The sequence below is a fragment of the Colias philodice genome, chromosome 13 (genome assembly GCF_061535455.1).
Source record: "Colias philodice isolate Cphi_HAF_F1 chromosome 13, ilColPhil1 Martin Lab GWU primary, whole genome shotgun sequence".
In the NCBI taxonomy this organism is placed as follows: domain Eukaryota; kingdom Metazoa; phylum Arthropoda; class Insecta; order Lepidoptera; family Pieridae; genus Colias; species Colias philodice.
Genome location: NC_143098.1, coordinates 1,722,830 through 1,742,293, shown reverse-complemented (window position 1 = coordinate 1,742,293; position 19,464 = coordinate 1,722,830). Strand labels below are relative to the sequence as shown.

Genomic DNA, 19,464 nt, shown 5'->3' with positions numbered 1-19,464 from the left:
ATGCTGTCAGGGCCGCGCCGACCCCCGGCAGCGCCTGTGTGCGAAACCTATGAAGCGCCTCTTTTTTTATAAAAATTCAATGCGCACCTTACACACACACACTTTCAATCAATTAATGATTGTTCATTTGTTTTGTTTTGCCTTAGCTATCTCGTTCGTTAAAATCGGGGAATACCCATGACCCCACCCCCGGGCCCCGCTTGCGTCGCACGCATCGCATCGGGTTGCGTTCAGAAACTCACTCATTCATATTTAGTCCACTCATTATATACATTAAAAAAAAAGTGAATTTGCGCATCTAATTTTTTGATATATTGTAGGGATACCCAGAAAAGCTTAACTTGAGTTTTTCGACCAAGATTTCCTATGAGCTTTCGCCGCCATCTTAAAAAAAAGGTGTAAAATTTGTTTTTCGGCAATAACTCGGCTATCCGATGAAATTCGGAAATCACTTATGAGACACTTTTTGTTCCTTTTTTTATGCTCTACAATTAAGTCTAGACCATTTTTTCCGTATCATGCATCGTTATCGAGATATTGATCGATAAAGTAAAAAAAATGTGTGCGTGTACTAGTGTACACACATACGAAGTGAAACTTCTTTATGACCTTATTTTTCAAAAAATAATTTACTATATGCAACTTTACAGAAATACGTTGAATCACGCGTGGTAGGGATAAGAAAAAGATGGCGCGTAACGGAAAAAGTCACGCGTAACGAAAAAATGTTACACTCAATTTTTTTCCAACCCCGATAAAGAAGTTTCACTTCAAAAATTCAGGACACATTTTTAGTTTTTTGCTTTTTTTTGTTTAGGACATAATACATATATACCTACATTATGTATAATATGTATCTAATACATATACATGTATTTAAAAAATCGTAGAATTCGAACTTGTAGAGAATATTCAGACCTACAATTTTATTTTTGGAGTTTTTTAGTTGGACAAAAATTACGATCTCCAGCGCGCCGCAGAGTCAGTGAATTCACGCTCACCGTCGAGCGAGCTGCTCGCTCGGTTGTGTTCGCATGGCGAATCGAATGGGAAATTGTTTAGGAAATTGATGGGATAAAAAATAAGTACCAGACTTTAGAACAAATTAAAGATCACACTAAAGTATATTTTTTAAACAAATAATTTGTTTGTGCAGTAAAAAAAAAGTTGAACTGTACATTTGAGCGAAAAAAAGTACAACACACGGTAAAATGAATGAAAAATGGTTTCAAGAAAATTTTGTAATTGAAAAAATGCAAACACACTCGTCAAAACGGATGCCAGGTCTTACAATAATTTTTTACTTTATCGATCGATATCTCGATAACTATGCACGATACAGTAAAAATGGTCAGGACTTAAATGTAGAGCATTAAAAAAGGAACAAAAAGTGTCTTATAAGTGATTTCCGAATTTCATCCGATAGCCGAGTTATTGCCGAAAAACCAATTTTATCCCTTTTTAAGATGGCGACGAAAGCTCATAGGAAATCTTGGTCGAAAAACTCAAGTTAAGCTTTTCTAGGTATCCCCTACAACATATCAAAAAAATAGATGCGCAAATTCACTTTCTTTTATTTGCCTTTTTTCGGACGAAATGAGTGGACTAATTTCATACTTATACAAACTCGGCGCCTCTACGGTTTAAAATAACTAGTACTTTTTCTCTTGTTCAAATAACTGCCGCCGTTTTAACGTTGAGCTCGTAAGGAATGTAAACTAAAACCCTAAACGTAAAATGAAACCATAAACGTGAATATTAATAAACATTAAATATTGAGAGACTTGTTCAATAAGCGTTATAGATGTTTTGTTGTTTACAAGGCCTATAATGCGCCTATTGTACCTACTTACTTGTCGATACTCCACTACAAAAAACAATCATATAGGTAACAAAAATAATTTAGGTGGCAGTGGCGGCGCGGCGCCCCTATTGTCTTGGCGCCTGTGTGCGCCGCACACTTCGCACACAGGGGCGGCTCGGCCCTGCATGCTGTTGTACATGCAAGTGAGTGGAGTAAATCGTCCGACGTGCTTGCCTGCCAGTTCTCAGTTAAGTATTTAAATTAAAGCAAAGAGATGAATATGGGTAGCTTAGATATGGGTAGTATGTAAACGAGTGACTGTAAAATTAAATTTTGGGTGACAAAATTACTTTATCGAGGTCACAGAATTACTAAGTGAGCGACTGACTGCGACTTGTGAGTGACGAAAATTCAATAGAACAGCGACAAACATTTTGCGCTACATGAGCAGCTTCATAATATTTGCGTTTACGTCCTGTCTTCATTATTTGTCATATGATTTATTTTACTGAGCAGAATGTTATCTTATATGAAATGCTTCGAAAAGAAAAATAACGTTAAAAATACTCTATTGAATATGGCAAGGTAGGTATTATGAGTTTAATTTATATCATAAAATTATGTCGCTAACTCAAATTCATACCAAGTTACATACTCAAGTCATTAACACAGTATCTAATATTTATAAGTCGCTAAGATTTTTTTGCCGCTCATTTTAGTATTTTCTCGAAGAATATTACTGCAGATAGTGACGGCGCAATACACACTGTTCGTAGCTCAACTAAGATTTAAAGAATGCAAACCCTAAAGTATATACGGCAATGGGCATAGAAATATTAGCTCCTTTGTAAAAATAGTTAGATTGAATTACATATTGCGTATAATGCTCCACATGGCATTTTCAGTTTCTAAGTTAGGTAATGGTAAAGCTTAAGGGTATTTTTTTAACAGTTGGATAGAAGGTGCATGTTATACCCCAGCCACACTATGCTACTCGTCCTGCTCCTCGTCCTGCTCATCGCGCTGCCGCTCGCCTCGATATTGCCGTCTGGCCACACACTGCTCTACTCGCGCGATTAATCGCGACGCTCTTCACTAGGGAGTAGGGATGGGTCGTCGACGTATTTTTCATCAACGAGACTAGATCGTTAATCAACTAGTCGTTCAACTAGTTAAAATCTTCGTCTAGTTCATGTGTAAAATAAATAACTATTATTAAATAAATTCTTAAAACAATAAATTCTAATCTCAATAAAACAATTAATAAATGTTTATGCTTTCTTACAAAAATTATACTCCCTAAAAAAAGTATGTATTACCTATGGTATTACTAAAAAACTTATTAACGTTTGTTTTTATAGTTTAAATTCAAAACATTGGTCTTGTAAACCAAAAATATTTTTTTTTTTAAAAACCTCAAAGAAAAGAATTTTATCTTATCAATATGACTGTTTAGCCGTTGAATTCAACTAGTGCATTGGTGAGCGATGGAATAGTCGAATCGTTGAGTGTACATCAAAGAGTACTATAATAATACGTGTACATATAGACGGTTAATTTAACTAGTCCGTTGATTCCATGACGCCCATCCCTAATTCGCACTCGTATTGCCGGTCCTTTGACTCGCGCGCAAAAGCCGACAAAATAGGGAGCAGTGAGCAGGACGATGAGCACGACGAGTGGCATGACGAGTAACGTGGCCACACTACGTCCCTGCCTACTTCCCTCGTCACTTCCCATACCACTCGTCGAGTCGTGTGGCTGGGGTATAAGGTATAAAAGACTAAAATAGGGTAAAAGGTATATTATTTTTAAAAAGGTTACAAAAATATAAGGTAAAAATACTGATACAGGTATAAATGAAACAAAATTTGCGTTTTACATGATTTTATTTATAGTCAAACTGAAGAAAACAAATGTTAGTGAAGTTATAATACAAGAGTCATTGACTAGCCGTAATGACAAACTTAATCTACAATACAAAGAAATATGTCTAAGTCCCGTTCTTAGTTTTTAATTTATTTTCCTTACTGCTTTGATTTCGACTACAAATTATTTTTCGACGTAATAATCGTCAAAATCAAGGCGATTACAAACTTAAGAAACGAGACCTTAACTTAATAGTAAAATAAAAAACAAAAAAGTAGTTTTATTTTCGAGATTAAATTCAATATATTCTTCCATTATATATTAATCTCGAATACCTTAATTATGAACCTATATGCTAGGTACAAATGTATGAAAATAGTTAAATGATTATACCAATATACAGTTATATAGATACCTATATGTTACACTGCTATAAAAAATAAGTGTATTTTATTTACGTTAATGTTAATTTTAAACTATTTATTAACAACTAAATTAAATTGTGATTTTTTAATGAAACTAAATTAAGAAATAATATGTATTTGTCTGATACGAACCAAAAACTGGTGAACTAATTTAGATCACGCATAAATTAGTTTTTTAACAGTTTGGACTCTTTCTATTAATTTAATTTAAAAACCACGCTGTATATACCCAAACAAGAAGACACAACTGAGATACTATTTTGAGCTTTATTTCTATAGCTATATGTGCTATTAATGCTAAAAATAAAAACTATAGAGGTCTGTTAGACCACCGTAGGCGGCTGATTGACGTCACAACGGAAAACTAAACCTATTTAATAATATTAATATATAATAATAAAAATATTCACTTCAAGACCAATTGTTGTGCCAAAAATGATATACTCTACATATTTTGTAGTCTGTTATCGCAATAAGTTTTGAATATAAAGCTTAAATAATAAACTAAACTTGGTTTTAATAATTTGATTATATAAATAACTCAATAATTTTACTTGAAATCAATATAATTAAATACTGATTTAATTTTTATTAGCATAATTCTTAGGTTAGACAATATATAGTTTTAATAGAGCAATTATTTCCAATCTTGAGTATTCAATACTCGAGTATACAATTTTATTATTGAAAACATAATCAAAATCGAATCAGCACTTCTCGATATGACTTGAATACTTACCTATCAAACTAATAATGGTAGAACGGTACAACACCTTCAAAAACTTATTGTTATTTAAACAATTTTTATAAACTAAACTATTTAAATATATCTAGATACAACTTAAGTACAAAAAATATATATTAAAGAAAAAAATTAAATGAAAAAAGACACTTCTTTCTCTACAGGATATTTCTATTTATTTTATTATTTGCGATACACTATTTTATTTACTTACATAAATAAATAAGGCAAAACTTATTTTAAGTAACGGGTAATACTAACTTTAAATGGCTTACAGAATACCCTCACCTAACACAAAAACTTAAGTTATTTATTTAATAGAATAAACAAAGTTAAACATAATTATTCTCTTTAACGAACCAACTTAAAAACAAAATCTATTTACTAATTTTTGAAGATTCAAATTTCAATCTCATTGGAAATAGTTTTTCTGCTTTCTTGGCACTCTGGAAATAAATTGTTAATTATTAATATAGATATTCATATGCACATTGTAAAATAAGCAATAATTAAAAGATTAATACTGATGACTGTTTCAAGAGGGATTAAAAAAAATGTCATTTCAAATTCACTAATAATCTTTTCGCAACTTGAATAAAAAATACGTGATTTTCCATTTTAGATACTAATAAAATAAAGACTAAACATCAATAATTAAATTCTGTTCATTTTCATGTAAGTTTCTCAACTCTATATAATTTTATACAAATACTAGCTTCCGCCCACGACTTTGTACGTGCATTCCCGTTTTTCCCCGTTCCCGCAAGAATTTCGGGAAATCCTTTCTTAGCGGATGCCTACGTCCTAACATCTACCTGCATGCCAAATTTCAACCCGATACATCGAGTGGTTTGGGCTGTGCGTTGATAGATCACTATATCAGTCACCTTTGAGTTTTATATATATAGATTTCCAAATAAATAAACAAACAAACAAATATACTAACGCATTATCAGCCGGCGAAAAGAAGTACCCCCTCGGCTTGTTAATACTAGTGGGGGGTGAGGGGGGGGAGGGGCAGGCCCACTGCGACCAGTAGTCACCCGGCAAGCTTAGCAGCACTTGCATCACCTGCAATTACATAATACATATATTCTTAATAATATAATAGTAATAAAATAATGAAACTTGATAATAATTATGTTGACCAACAACACAGTACATTCTCAAAACGGCCACGCGAATTGTAAGCTGTAGATCGGGTTAAGATTATATTTGTAAAGCAACCGAGTATTATATTGTAAAGAGACACATAATTATTAAATTTAATACGTAAATCACTCACTCTTGAGTTAGATGCATCCCCACCCACATATTATGTCGACATACATTCCCGCATATAGATTGTATCCACACACATTCTCAAACAGATTGTATCGACACACATTCCCTCAAACAGATTGTATCGACACACATTCCTGCAAACAAATTACGTCGACACACATTCCGGCAAACAGATTGTATCGACATACATTCCCGGCAAACAGATTGTATCGACACACATTCCTGCATACAGATTGTATCGACACACATTCCCTCAAACAGATTGTATCGACACACATTCCCGCATACAGATTGTATCGACACACATTCCCTCAAACAGATTGTATCGACACACATTCCCGCATACAGATTGTATCGACACACATTCCCGCATACAGATTGTATCGACACACATTCCCTCAAACAGATTGTATCCACACACATTCCCGCATACAGATTTTATCGACACACAATCCCTCAAACAGATTGTATCGACACACATTCCCGCATACCGATTGTATCCACACACATTCCCGCATACAGATTGTATCGACACACATTCCCTCAAACAGATTGTATCGACACACATTCCCGCATACAGATTGTATCGACACACATTCCCGCATACAGATTGTATCGACACACATTCCCTCAAACAGATTGTATCCACACACATTCCCTCAAACAGATTGTATCGACACACATTCCCGCAAACAACTTATGGGGTAAAATTAACCTTTTACCAAAGTTTTCTCTTATAAATACACTACTTACATTGAACATATGCACAGTGGCGGAGTACATTTCGGCCGGTTGCGTCATCATACCGTACCCCACTACGGTGGGAGCGAACACTTTAGCTAAGTTTTCTACACCCATCTCACACTCTGGACTTTCAGCCACCCTGCGAATAATAAATTATGATTAAAAAACTGCTTATTGATTATGTACAAGTGTTGATGGCATTGTAGAAAGTTTTACAAAGCAAAGTTTGGGATATTATCACGTGTTTGTTTGAGCGATTATTTTGCATCAAATATTGATTACTCTCTGCGCACGCGCACAACGTCAAGAACGGCAACGTGCTCTATATCAATGTTTCGATTACGTCACAGCTTTTACACGTTATGCTAAATGATGTGATGACGTCACTGCTCTAAGCGACCGCGATGAATTCCACTAGTAGTGTAACTTTTACGATGTTTTACGAATGTGTCGTCACAGCTGTCGCGGTTGGGCTGCGGCAGCTGGCTGGCGGGCTGCGGCAGCTGGCTGCGTGACGTCACACACACGTACCTCTGCAGGTGCAGCGCGAGGAAGGCGAGCGTGTCGCGGTTGGGCTGCGGCAGCTGGCTGCGTGACGTCACACACACGTACCTCTGCAGGTGCAGCGCGAGGAAGGCGAGCGTGTCGCGGTTGGGCTGCGGCAGCTGGCTGCGTGACGTCACACACACGTACCTCTGCAGGTGCAGCGCGAGGAAGGCGAGCGTGTCGCGGTTGGGCTGCGGCAGCTGGCTGCGTGACGTCACACACACGTACCTCTGCAGGTGCAGCGCGAGGAAGGCGAGCGTGTCGCGGTTGGGCTGCGGCAGCTGGCTGCGTGACGTCACACACACGTACCTCTGCAGGTGCAGCGCGAGGAAGGCGAGCGTGTCGCGGTTGGGCTGCGGCAGCTGGCTGCGTGACGTCACACACACGTACCTCTGCAGGTGCAGCGCGAGGAAGGCGAGCGTGTCGCGGTTGGGCTGCGGCAGCTGGCTGACGGCCTGCACGACGGCCGCAGTGACGTCATCACTAGCTGCAGCCGCCAGGAAGTCTGCCCACAGCGCGCTGGACACGAGCGGCTCGCGCAGGCCGCGCAGGAAGTCCTTCACGCAGCCGCACACCGTGTGGATGTCCTCGCCCGACAGCTGCGGGGACCCGCACCCGCGCAGGAAACGCTCCTGGAAACACACACACATCATATTAACAGCATCGTTCACATGAAATTCAATCGGAGCTACAATTTGATGAATTTAATAACTCAGGCCCCGGAACCACAGACACAATAGCAAATCTATTGTGTCGTGGACCGATCGAGCCGCTGGGGCTCAATGGGTTAATCAATACATATAATAAAATTCTAGAAAAGTGGTGTCTGTACAATGAAAATATGTAAAAAAAATTTAGCAGGGGTTATTACTAAATCGATCCCAAACCCAAAACTGTTGTTAAAAAAATTTTTGTCTGTTTGTCTGTTTGTCGGTTTGTCTGTTTGTCTGTTTGTCTGTATGTTTGAACACGCTAATCTCAGAAACGGCTTATCCGATTTAGATGCGGTTTTCACGAATATATTGTGGTAAGCTTCTTTTAACATTTAGTGTTTATTTCATGTCAATCGGTTCATAAATAAAAAAGTTATGACCATTTAAGTAATCACAGCGAACATTTGCTAAGGCATTCTATACATGAATTACTTTATTACGTAAATTATACGCTAAAGTTATTCCTTGACATGTCCAGATGATCATATCGAAAGTCCCCAAGCGTGGGGTACTAGGGGGGGGGAGGGGGTAGTAGGGGGGGTCAAAGGACCTTTATTTAGATTTTTGCTCATAAGTCTAAAACCTGCACAAATAGCATTATGGTTACTTCTAGGTAAATTTTCTATATAAAAGGTCTTTGAAATTATGTCGTAGGTATTATATTTTTAACCCCCGACGCAAAAAGAGGGGTGTTATGACCGCTATGTGTGTATTGCGTGTCTGTCTGTGCCACCGTAGCTCGCTAACGGGTAATTTACGAATTAGATGCGTTTTTTTGTTACATTAGTTGTTTATTATATTATATAGGGGTAAGTGGGAATGAAAAAAACGAATGTTAGTTGTTAATGTAGGTTGTTAATGTAGGTTATACCCAAGTGATATATCAAATGAAAATAGACGACATGTCAGAAACAATTAGTCAAATTTTATCAAAATCGGTTCACCCATTTATTTGATATAGGGGTAAAAGTGGGAATAAATAAATGAATTTTATCAAATATACTCAAGTGACGTATCTAATGAAAGACATGACGTGTAAAGTACAATAAGACATATTTTATCAAAATTGGTTCATCCATTTATTGGATAAAAGTGGCAATAAAAGTTGTCAAATATACCTAAGTGGCATATCAAATGAAAGGGCATGACCTGACGTGAGAAGTATGATGAGGCATATTTAATCAAAATCGGTTCATCCATTTATTGATTTATAGCGGTAAAAGTGGGAATGAATAATCGAATGTGGTCAAATAATATAATCAAGCGGCATATCAAATGACGTGTGAATTACAATTAGTCATGTTTTATCAAAATTGGTTAATCTGTTTATTACATATAGGGCACCTTAGGGGTGATAGTGGGGATAAATAATCCAAATGGAGTACCCTACGAAAGGATATGACATGTACATAATATATAGGTATGATTAGACATGGTTTAGATCAAAATCGGTTCTGCCATTTACTAGGGGTGAAAGGGAAAAGTTGAAAGTCTGTGAAAGTAGAAGGAATATGGGAGCGGGTGAATAACCACATCCTGGAAATTTTGAACTCTTCTGTACCTAAGTTTTAGCTCAGTTTAGTAATAAATTTTACTAACAGTTCTTTTGTGTTATCATTTATTTTATTTCTTAACTTTATAATAATGTGTAAGTGTGTATAATTTAGTTGTATATGATAGTACGTGTTTCAAGACGTGTTTACTCAATAATTGTGTGTTAAGTAGTAACTACTATGCAGTCACTATTCCACGCGGACGAAGTCGCGGGCACAGCTAGTTTCAAATATATTTGTCAGAATTGTGTTAAAGGTTTTATAAATAAAAATTACGTCCGCACAATTCGCCAACAAATTGTCATACAAATATTTATATTTAGACTACCTTCAAATCAAAAAGCCTATTACAATAATAATTATTATCGTCTCGCTTTAAAGTTAATGTGAAAAACAAAACGACAATGTTTTAGTATACAAATTACAACCTAATTCCAATTTATACTGCACTTTCAAACTATGTACTTATTACAAAACGAGAAACTATTGAGGGACATTATTCCTCTATATTTTAAGTAAAATCATATAATAATACAAAGAAAATTTAAAAATAGCAAACAAACATATCATACCTTCAACCGTTTAACATCTTTATCCAGTGCGCTCACACGATATATTCCCCGTTCAGTGAGACCTCGCTTTTCAATCTCGTTAATACAATGCACAAGTATGGCCGGTACCATGGGGGGTGTGGATGGCGCAAAGTCCGATATGCTGCCCTCCTGTAATAGCATTTTGTGAGTATTTATTTAATCTTAATATATATAAATCTCGTGTCACAATGTTTGTCCTCAATGGACTCCTAAACCACTTAACCGATTATAATAAAATTCGCACACAATGTGCAGTTCGATCCAACTTGAGAGATAGGATAGTTTAAACATGTAGGTCCAAGGGCAAAGCTGGGGCGGACCGCTAGTATTTTATAGTAAAGCATTGACAGTTCTTTACAGTGTGGAAATTTTCGATGGGCCCTGGAGGGAAAGTACTTGAAATACTGGAGATAGCAAAATTTGCTTAAAAAAAACATTTTTGAATAGACATAGAACTGCATTCAAAGATTTTCGAAAATTCACTTGCTTCGACCGGGATACTAAATAAAAATTAAAAAAAAAATTGTCATTTTATTCAAATCAGCACAAATAATATAAAATTTAATTAATTGCTAATTTCTAAGTACCCTCCAGGGCCATCGAAAAGGAGTGTGAGTGAGCGTGTGTTTTTTTTTTATTATTATTAATACTTCCATTTCCCCTTCCTTCCAGCGGCCCTTCCGCTGTAAATAAAAAACCTTTGTACTAGGTATTTTTTTAAAGCGTGTGTTGTACAGGATGTTTTGTACCCGGATGTACATTGTACAGGGTGTATTATACCCAGATGTACATTGTATAGGGTGTGTTGTACCCGGATGCACATTGTACAGGGTGTATTATACCCAGATGTACATTGTACAGTGTGTATTATACCCAGATGAACATTGCACATTGTGTGTTGCATCCGGATGTACATTCGACAGGGTGTGTTGTATCCGGATGTACAGTGTGTGTTGTACCCGAATGAACACTGTACAGTGTGTGTTGTATCCGGATGTACATTGTACAGGGTGTGTTGTATCCGGATGTACATTGTACAGGGTGTGTTGTATCCGGATGTACATTGTACAGTGTGTTGTATCCGGATGTACATTGTACAGTGTGTTGTATCCGGATGTACATTGTACAGTGTGTGTTGTATCCGGATGTACATTGTACAGGGTGTGTTGTATCCGGATTTACATTGTACAGTGTGTTGTATCCGGATGTACATTGTACAGTGTGTTGTATCCGGATGTACATTGTACAGTGTGTGTTGTATCCGGATGTACATTGTACAGTGTGTGTTGTATCCGGATGTACATTGTACAGTGTGTGTTGTACCTGGTTGTGCTGCGCGCGGCCGGGCGGCACGCAGGGCAGCGGCAGCAGCGCGCGGCACTCGGGGTGCGCCTGCGCACGGCAGTGCTCGCATTTGACGCCCACTTTTGCGAACTTTATACTGTAATGAAGACATATAATTATATTAAGTCGATAATTCCCTTTACAATAGTATGATAGTACAATAATAAAATTGACATTTTAAAATATTGCTTTGACTTGATGACAAAGTTTAATTGAAGTAAATCAATCATACAGTTATTACGTGTTCGATAAAGTTGAAATGTTGTCAATCATTAATAAGGTATCAACTGTGCGACATATTAACATCAACACTAATATTGATTTCACTTTGTTGTTAAACATTTACTTAAATATGCTACCATGAAGATGGAGCTATATAACATCACGCCACCAATTGGAGCAAAACAACAATGAAAAAAAAATTGGTTGTCTGTAAAGTCGGTTTATAGACGATAGTTGAACATGACAACGTCCGATTGTGCTTTTTTGTCGCACGTTCCGCGCTCTCGCTTGCACTTCAAGCCTTACATGGAACACCTCATAGCGAGGTAACGCCGCATGAGTCATGTTTTTTCGTGCGTGCAGCCGGCTATCGAATTATAAGACGTCGTCACGTCAAAATGCGGGTAAAACAACACTTACGTCTTGCCGCAGGGCCCGCACGTCTCGCGCTTGTAGAAGTTCTTCGCTATGAAGTTGTGCTGTCTCGCTCGCACGCGGGGGGAACCGAACCCGGCCGACACTACGGAGGGGGTTCGTTGGGGACGGGCGGTTGGTACGTCTGATGCGCTTTCTGTATCTGAAATAAGTAAAATAGTATGAAATATATTAAATAATTAATAGAGTTAAAAAAACATGCTTTAACACATGAACTCAAGAAATTAATGTATTGTCACCGGTCCTTATAAGGGTACAAAAATTGAATTAAAACTATCTTCTTAAATTGTATAAAAAATCGATTTCCAAAGTAATAAATGCATGTTAAAAATTAAGTCAGAATGTCAAGAACAGTAATAAATATGAAAAACAAAATCAGGTTTTTTTTAAGTAATTACTAGGTATAATATTAGGAAGTTATGAGTTATGACCTAAAATAAGAGATCTTAGAAATAACTGTATCATTTCTTATTATATATTTATTCTTATACCACTTAATCAAAGCTGCTTACCAGTTTTGGGCGGAGCGGAAGGTGTAAATTCTTGGTTTTTCATAATCTTTTCAGAAAGACGCGCCGCCGATTTGCGACTCGGTGTCGGCGCTTCGTCACTACTCTCCGATATAGGTTGCTGAAATTATTTACAAAATTAAATTAAATTCTATATATTTTATTTAGGGGCGATTATTTAATCCTTGGTTAAAATTTATCCGTCCAATAAAGTATTACACGAACATTTTAAAATGTTACATGTAAACTGTCATGTACAGACAATTAGGATACATTTTTGAAATGGTAGTTTAATACGTTATTCGATGAATAAGTTTTAACCAAGGATTGAAAAATGAGCCCTTATAATGTTTTTGACACATAAGTATAACCCATTTTCAAAAGCACACTTTATAATCATTATAATATATTTTAACACATGTTTACGATGCATAAAATAACTAATGACTCATTTCTAAAGTCATTCGAATACAGAAAAATACTGGCTCATATTTGTGGTTTCATTTTTATTCTAATCAGATTAGAATAATCGTAAATCCTCTCCATACTTTGTCTATGTTATTATCTTTTTAATAAAAATAGGGTCTTATCAGTTATGGTTATAAACAATTGTAAATTTCCATTACCATCAATCTTTTTTTTATTACTTGTAAAATAATACCGAAACGGCTGGACCGATTCTTATGAAATTTTCTGTGCATATCGGGTAAGTCTGAGAATCGACTAACATCTATTTTTCATATTATGTACCACGGGCAAAGCCGGGGCGGACCGCTAGTAAATAATATAGGCTCCTAGTTTTTCTTCTTTTAGGTTTTACTGTCTTTGAAGTTTGAAGACTTTTATTTTCGTATCATAACTATGAAAAGTGTGAAAAAGTGAAGACCCTTGTCCCCTAGTGGGGTATGGGGCAGATGCATTATCCATACATCTGTTTTACTGATCTCTTTAAGGGACAAGTAGGTGATCAGGCTTCTGCATCCTGCCTGATCGAAGCATCTTTTTTCTACATCTCCGCCGGGAATCGAACCTAGGACCAATGATAATGTTTTATTATAGATTAAAATAATAAACTCACGAAGTTCTGCGGTGGCTTCAAATCATGTGAAGTCGGGGCTCGTTCTAGTGTCAGAGTTGTTGTTGCCGTCGCAAGCACTTTACCACCTTGTAGCTCCACAGTCTATATCAAATTATAATAAAATTTAATTTTTCGTATTTTTTTTATTACATTTTATCCTATCACAACATAGTATAAAACAAAGTCGCTTTCTCTGTCCCCATGTCCCTATGTATGCTTAAATCTTTAAAATTACGCAACGGATTTTAATGTGGTTTTTTTTTAATAGATAGAGTGATTTAAGTATATAATTTATTAGGTTTTAGACAATGCGGGCGAAGCCGCGGGCGAAAGCTAGTTAATTTTATAAATGCGAAAGTTTGTATATTTTTTTCTTACTCCTTCACGCAAAAACTGCTGAACCGATTTTCATAAAATTTGACACATACTAATTTGGATTCACATAGGATAGTTTTTATCCCGAAAATCCCACGGGAACGGGAACCATGCGGATTTTTCTTTAATTACGCGAGTAAAGCTGTGGGCGAAGCTAGTTAAACATACATAAAAGAAACAAAATGATACAAGAATGATATAGCACAATTGGCGGCCTTATCACTTAGCAGTGATCACTGCCAGGCAACCACTGGAAAAGGTAAAAAAGCGAAATATGTAGTATGGACCACAAAGGCAGGGCTTAACCATAATTAGTAGTTATTAAAAATACAATTTTCGGCCAGTAAAACTTGTGTTGTTGAATATAGAAGTAATGTAAATTGTTTGTTAAATTTTTAAAATCAGAATTGATTTTGTGCCATCAAAAATTCCATCAAGAAACAAGAGTACATAATACCATGAATATTGTATTAAAAACAATTAAGATTACCTTGTGACATTATATTATCTGGCTTCAGAGATTATTTTATTTATTGGAAGTGAAAAACTTATATTTTATGTCTTCTTACAAGGCGAATGCATTTAAGTAATATTTTTTAAGTAATCTAAGCAGAACACTGCAGTTTGAAATAGACAACTACCTATTCGCTAAGCTTCTATCTTCTATTCTCCTTTCTGTCGATTGTAATATAGGAATAAGTTACAACATGTATGCATGATTTTTCAAGTCAAATAAGCAAAAGTAAGTCTTTCTATGACATATTAAGGAAATTACCCAATGTATTCAAAAAATACATTTGCTACCCACTTAAATAACAGAAGAGTTAGTAGAAGAGTTAACTTATGTTATGGATGACGATCGGCGAGTCGAGAGTATGTAACTAACTTCCATTCCATACACTATCTGATATGTTACACCCATATCTTATGTCATGGCACTTTCTTATATGTAGTCATGGATAGACATCTGATTATATGCATTTGCATATTTGCATATGCAAATGCATAAAACTCTCTAATTACATCATATTTTAGTCTTTTTCCCCAATCGTGCATATTTCGTTAAGAAGTTGAGAGTGAGAATTAGGAGTAAACAAACCCTATTTTAGCATGGTAAAATGGCAAAAAATTACAAAATTACAAATTCTAAGTAAATTTTGAGCCTTTCAATATAGGACTAGATTACCCTTTTGGGACTCAAAACTTAAAACACGGGTTGAATTCCAAAAAAGGGCTAGATTTAGCCAGGATAGGTCTAAAGTGGCAACACTGGGCTCGCGGGTGACAAACGTCACAAATTTGCGCTCGAAAATTTTGTAAAAATGCTTAATTGTATATTGGCACAAAAACTATACTTAATTTCAAGAAAATTTCACTGTTTTTGTACAATCTTTGATTTAAATATATAAAAATAATAAAGGTTTTTTTGATTTTGTATTGTGCATATTTTGGCATTTTGTTAGTGCATATAATCCGATTTCTAGTCATGGACATCACCCATGAGTGGTCGCTAGCAACATACTCACTTTGGTAGCAGAAGAGTTGGTAGAAGATCGTCTCTTCTTACTGGCCGGCGGGTTCTCTCTCACATTCCAACCGCCGCGCTGCACCCACGAGCGACGAGTTGACGCTAATGATAGATCCAGGTCATCTTCTGAACGAGAATATGACATTTCTGATAGAAGTGTACCTGGGAATTGTGAAAATATAAAGAATTAAATAAAAATATGATGTTGTTGAAATTTCTTATTGTATTTTAATATTAGTAAGTTAAGTAAGTTAGTAGTTAATTGTTTTAAGACAAAGGAGTATATTTTCATTTAACAAGTTTAAAAAGTGGATTGTATCACCTAACAGAAATGCAAGATGATCAATTTCTTGAAACACTATTGATTTAACATTTTTTATGTAAAATAAAACAGGATACCTTTCTTCAAAAGCTATTGATTAAAAATCAAGTGAACATATTGATTGAGAAATTCTGCTTTGAAAGCACATATTTCCATTTTATTCTTTTATTTTTTTCAAGAATTAGCATGCAAATACTGTAAAATAACATATACCTCTAATACCAACTATCTAAAAGTATTTACCAGTAGAATTAAGTTCCGGGATGCCATTAATCTTGGCATTATGATCTTGCTGCGCAGTACCGTTGAGGAAGGCCAGCTTCTGGAGGGTCTCATCATTCAGTTTAGCTCTATTGTCGTTGAACAACAGATCCCGAGCCATGTCTAATAGCTTGCTCTGTAAATATTAAATTAGTCACTACATAGTACATAGTATAAAACAAAGTCGCTTTCTCTGTCCCTATGTCCCTTTGTACACTTAAATCTTTGAAACTACGCAACGGATTTTGATGCGGTTTTTTTTAATAGATAGAGTGATTCAAGAGGAAGGTTTAAGTATATAATTTATTAGGTTTTAGAAAAAGCGGGCGAAGCCGCGGGCGGAAAGCTAGTTAAAGAATAAAGAAGTATTGTAGTGACCTTTTGTTCGTTTTGTATATAATTTTTCTAGGTGCTTAAAATAGATTAAATGTTGACATTAAGATAAATATGATTTAATAAAATGATGTAGCTATATTTTTTAAATATACTCTTCACTTTTAAGTTAGTTGATTTGTGAAATATGAGTATAATTTAAATTATTTGATATAGATATGTAAATGTCTGCAATTTTTATAAATATTTTATACACATCATGTTTCAGTTTCATTTTTAAAGACCAAACATGCCAACCAATATCTATACTAATATTATAAAGCTGAAGAGTTTGTTTGTTTGTTTGAACGCACCAATCTCGGACTCTACTGGTCCGATTTGAAAAATTATTTCGGTGTTAGATAGCCCATTTATCGAGGAAGGTTATAGGCTATATATCATCACGCTACGGGCAACAGGAGTGGAGCCACGGGGGTGAAACCGCGCGGAGCAGCTAGTAATAAATGTTTCTTTCTTTCAACTGTACAGCAAATTAAAATCATACCAATTCATTATATTTCTTCAAAACAATGTTTCTCTCGCGTTTCTCTTCATCGAGCAATTTGCGAACATGTGCAAACTTAGCCTCCCATTTAGAGAGGGTGCGGAGAGCCTCATCGAGCTCTGTTTGAAGGCGCACAGCTTCTGTTTCTGCCGCAGCCCACTGGGTGCGCACCCACTCCATTTGTTTCAGAAATGCTAGGAAACCTACAATATGACAGTGAGGTGAGAAGTACTGCTAATATAATTAAATAGTTATGGCGTGGTTACTAAGTATGCGTTGTTTGATAAGAATATGCCTATAGAAAGAAGAAACAAACTTTATAATGATAAATAATTATCATTGAACATGTGTATTGTTTAATTATGACAATTTAAGCAAGGGAGTCATCACTGAAAGCATTTGAAAGTTATAGAAATGACGCCTATGGAGGTAGTGATAAAAATTTGGTCACCCACCCCCTTTTTTACGTGTTCAAGTGGGAAACAAAATGTAATAGGTTAAGAATATATTCAAATACTTACATTCTTCCGTCGAACTGTCATTCAGAACGTTATTAATACGATTAATTTCGTCAAACTGAGCCACTAATGAAAGTGCGATATTTGCACCAGGGTCGGAACTTTCGGAACTCATATTTACCAATATTAGTTACTATTTAATAATTTATACCACATTTAAATGCAAACCTACGTAATTTAAGCACTAACACTTCACAAAATATACATTTATATTGTTTTAACTGATAGATTGAATAAACAAAACTTAAAATAACGATCAAAGGGCGGTTGATGACTTCAACTTGACAAGAACTTCGAAAACCATAGTTTTTTCAACCGGCAACCGTCAAATCCGCATAGCGCCAAAAATACGTTCCATTCTACGTTTGAAATTCCCTTACTCAGAACGACAAATATGTATTTCGAATTTCAGCTATTAAATAAATATGTATAGGTCTACCAGAATCTGATGGCATATTTATATTTCAAAAATAAAAGATTTTCATGTGGCAACTTTATTTGACAACTATCAAATTGGTTGTCAAATTATTTGTGTTGATGACTCTGAGGAATAAACCTATAGAGTACTTGTATCGAGCGTATACAATTTACATATATTTGTTTCTCTCTATCTAAAGAAAACGTCGTATGAAAGAATGAGATAGCTATAGACTACAAGCTACGTTTCAACATAGTCATGGCACCATTTTTACTATAGGTACGTATTTAGATAGATAGAAGGTGATAGTGATGGGATGTGCTTCAATCGATAAAATCGTGAATGCATTTTGCATTTACGGTTTCGTGAAATAATAAATAATAAAAAAAAACAAAATTAATCATAAATTTCAGTTGAATACATTATTTGTTTAATCCTACGAATATAATAAATGCGAAATTATGCGAGAATGGATAACTTTCTCTTTCACTGCTGAACCGATTACAATGAAATTTTGTACATACACACATAGGATAGGTTTTATACCGGAAATCCCACGTGAATGGGAACTGTGCGGGATTTTCTTTAAAAACGCGGGCGGAAAGCTAGTATATTTTAAAATAAATTTTAAAACTTGAAATGTAACTAATTTAAAATAAAGATCAATAAAGTTAAAGGAGTGAGGAGAAAGGCACAGTCAGCATGAATTTTAACAAGTTCATAAAAGGACAGTCTTAAAGAAAACATTTTCCTTACATCCTACTAATAAAGCAAAAGTTTGTGAGGATGGATGTTTGTTACTCTTTCACGCGAATACTACTAAACCGATTACAATGTAATTTGGAAAAATTACTTTTGATCCCGTAAATCCCACAGGAATGGGAACTATGCGGGTTTTTGAAAACGCATGTATAATAAGTATGTATTTCAATAGTATTTTCTCATCTATGAGAACTGTCATTTAATCAACCGTTTAATTTTCACGTAGTTACACATTTAAAATAAATGTGTAAAATTTTTTATATGTATTACCAAATAAAAATTCACTCACACACAAATGTATTTATTATCTAAAGGAACAAAAAAAAACGAAAGCGTAAGATTGCACAATTCTTCTAGAGTATCCATCTTGATAACACGCAGGCTCGAAATGCAGTGAACACAATCTATCAAATTTCGACGGCGTCCAATCTACACGTCTCATGTTTTATACCCATTTTTTATTTAGCTCTGGAAATCTAAAACAAAATGAATTTATTAATAATCTAAAAGAGAAACAACAAACTAAACAGATAAGTCAAATA

The 19,464-nt window shown here is 35.4% G+C and overlaps 1 protein-coding gene across 1 annotated transcript; it reads right to left on the bottom strand.

Annotated features, from left to right (window-relative positions):
• Positions 1-3,682: 3,682 nt before the first annotated feature.
• Positions 3,683-18,043, bottom strand: LOC149483198 (rac GTPase-activating protein 1-like). The gene is made up of 13 exons (XM_089702115.1): positions 17,746-18,043; positions 17,225-17,427; positions 16,330-16,483; positions 15,763-15,926; positions 13,862-13,963; positions 12,787-12,904; positions 12,260-12,416; positions 11,597-11,714; positions 10,253-10,402; positions 7,805-8,046; positions 6,878-7,007; positions 5,787-5,911; positions 3,683-5,286 (listed from the first exon to the last, which is right to left on the bottom strand). The coding sequence occupies exons 1-13, from the start codon at positions 17,855-17,857 to the stop codon at positions 5,253-5,255; spliced, it is 1,809 nt and encodes a 602-aa protein (XP_089558241.1). The 5' UTR covers positions 17,858-18,043; the 3' UTR covers positions 3,683-5,252.
• Positions 18,044-19,464: the final 1,421 nt, after the last annotated feature.

Excerpts from the sequence above, each read along its gene's own strand:
- LOC149483198 (XM_089702115.1), bottom strand. The coding sequence starts at position 17,857 with ATGAGTTCCGAAAGTTCCGACCCTGGTGCAAATATCGCACTTTCATTA. Across the intron at positions 17,428-17,745 it reads TGACAGTTCGACGGAAGAAT|GTTTCCTAGCATTTCTGAAA; the intron begins GTAAGTATTTGA and ends GTCATATTGTAG. Across the intron at positions 12,905-13,861 it reads TGAAGCCACCGCAGAACTTC|CAACCTATATCGGAGAGTAG; the intron begins GTGAGTTTATTA and ends AAATAATTTCAG.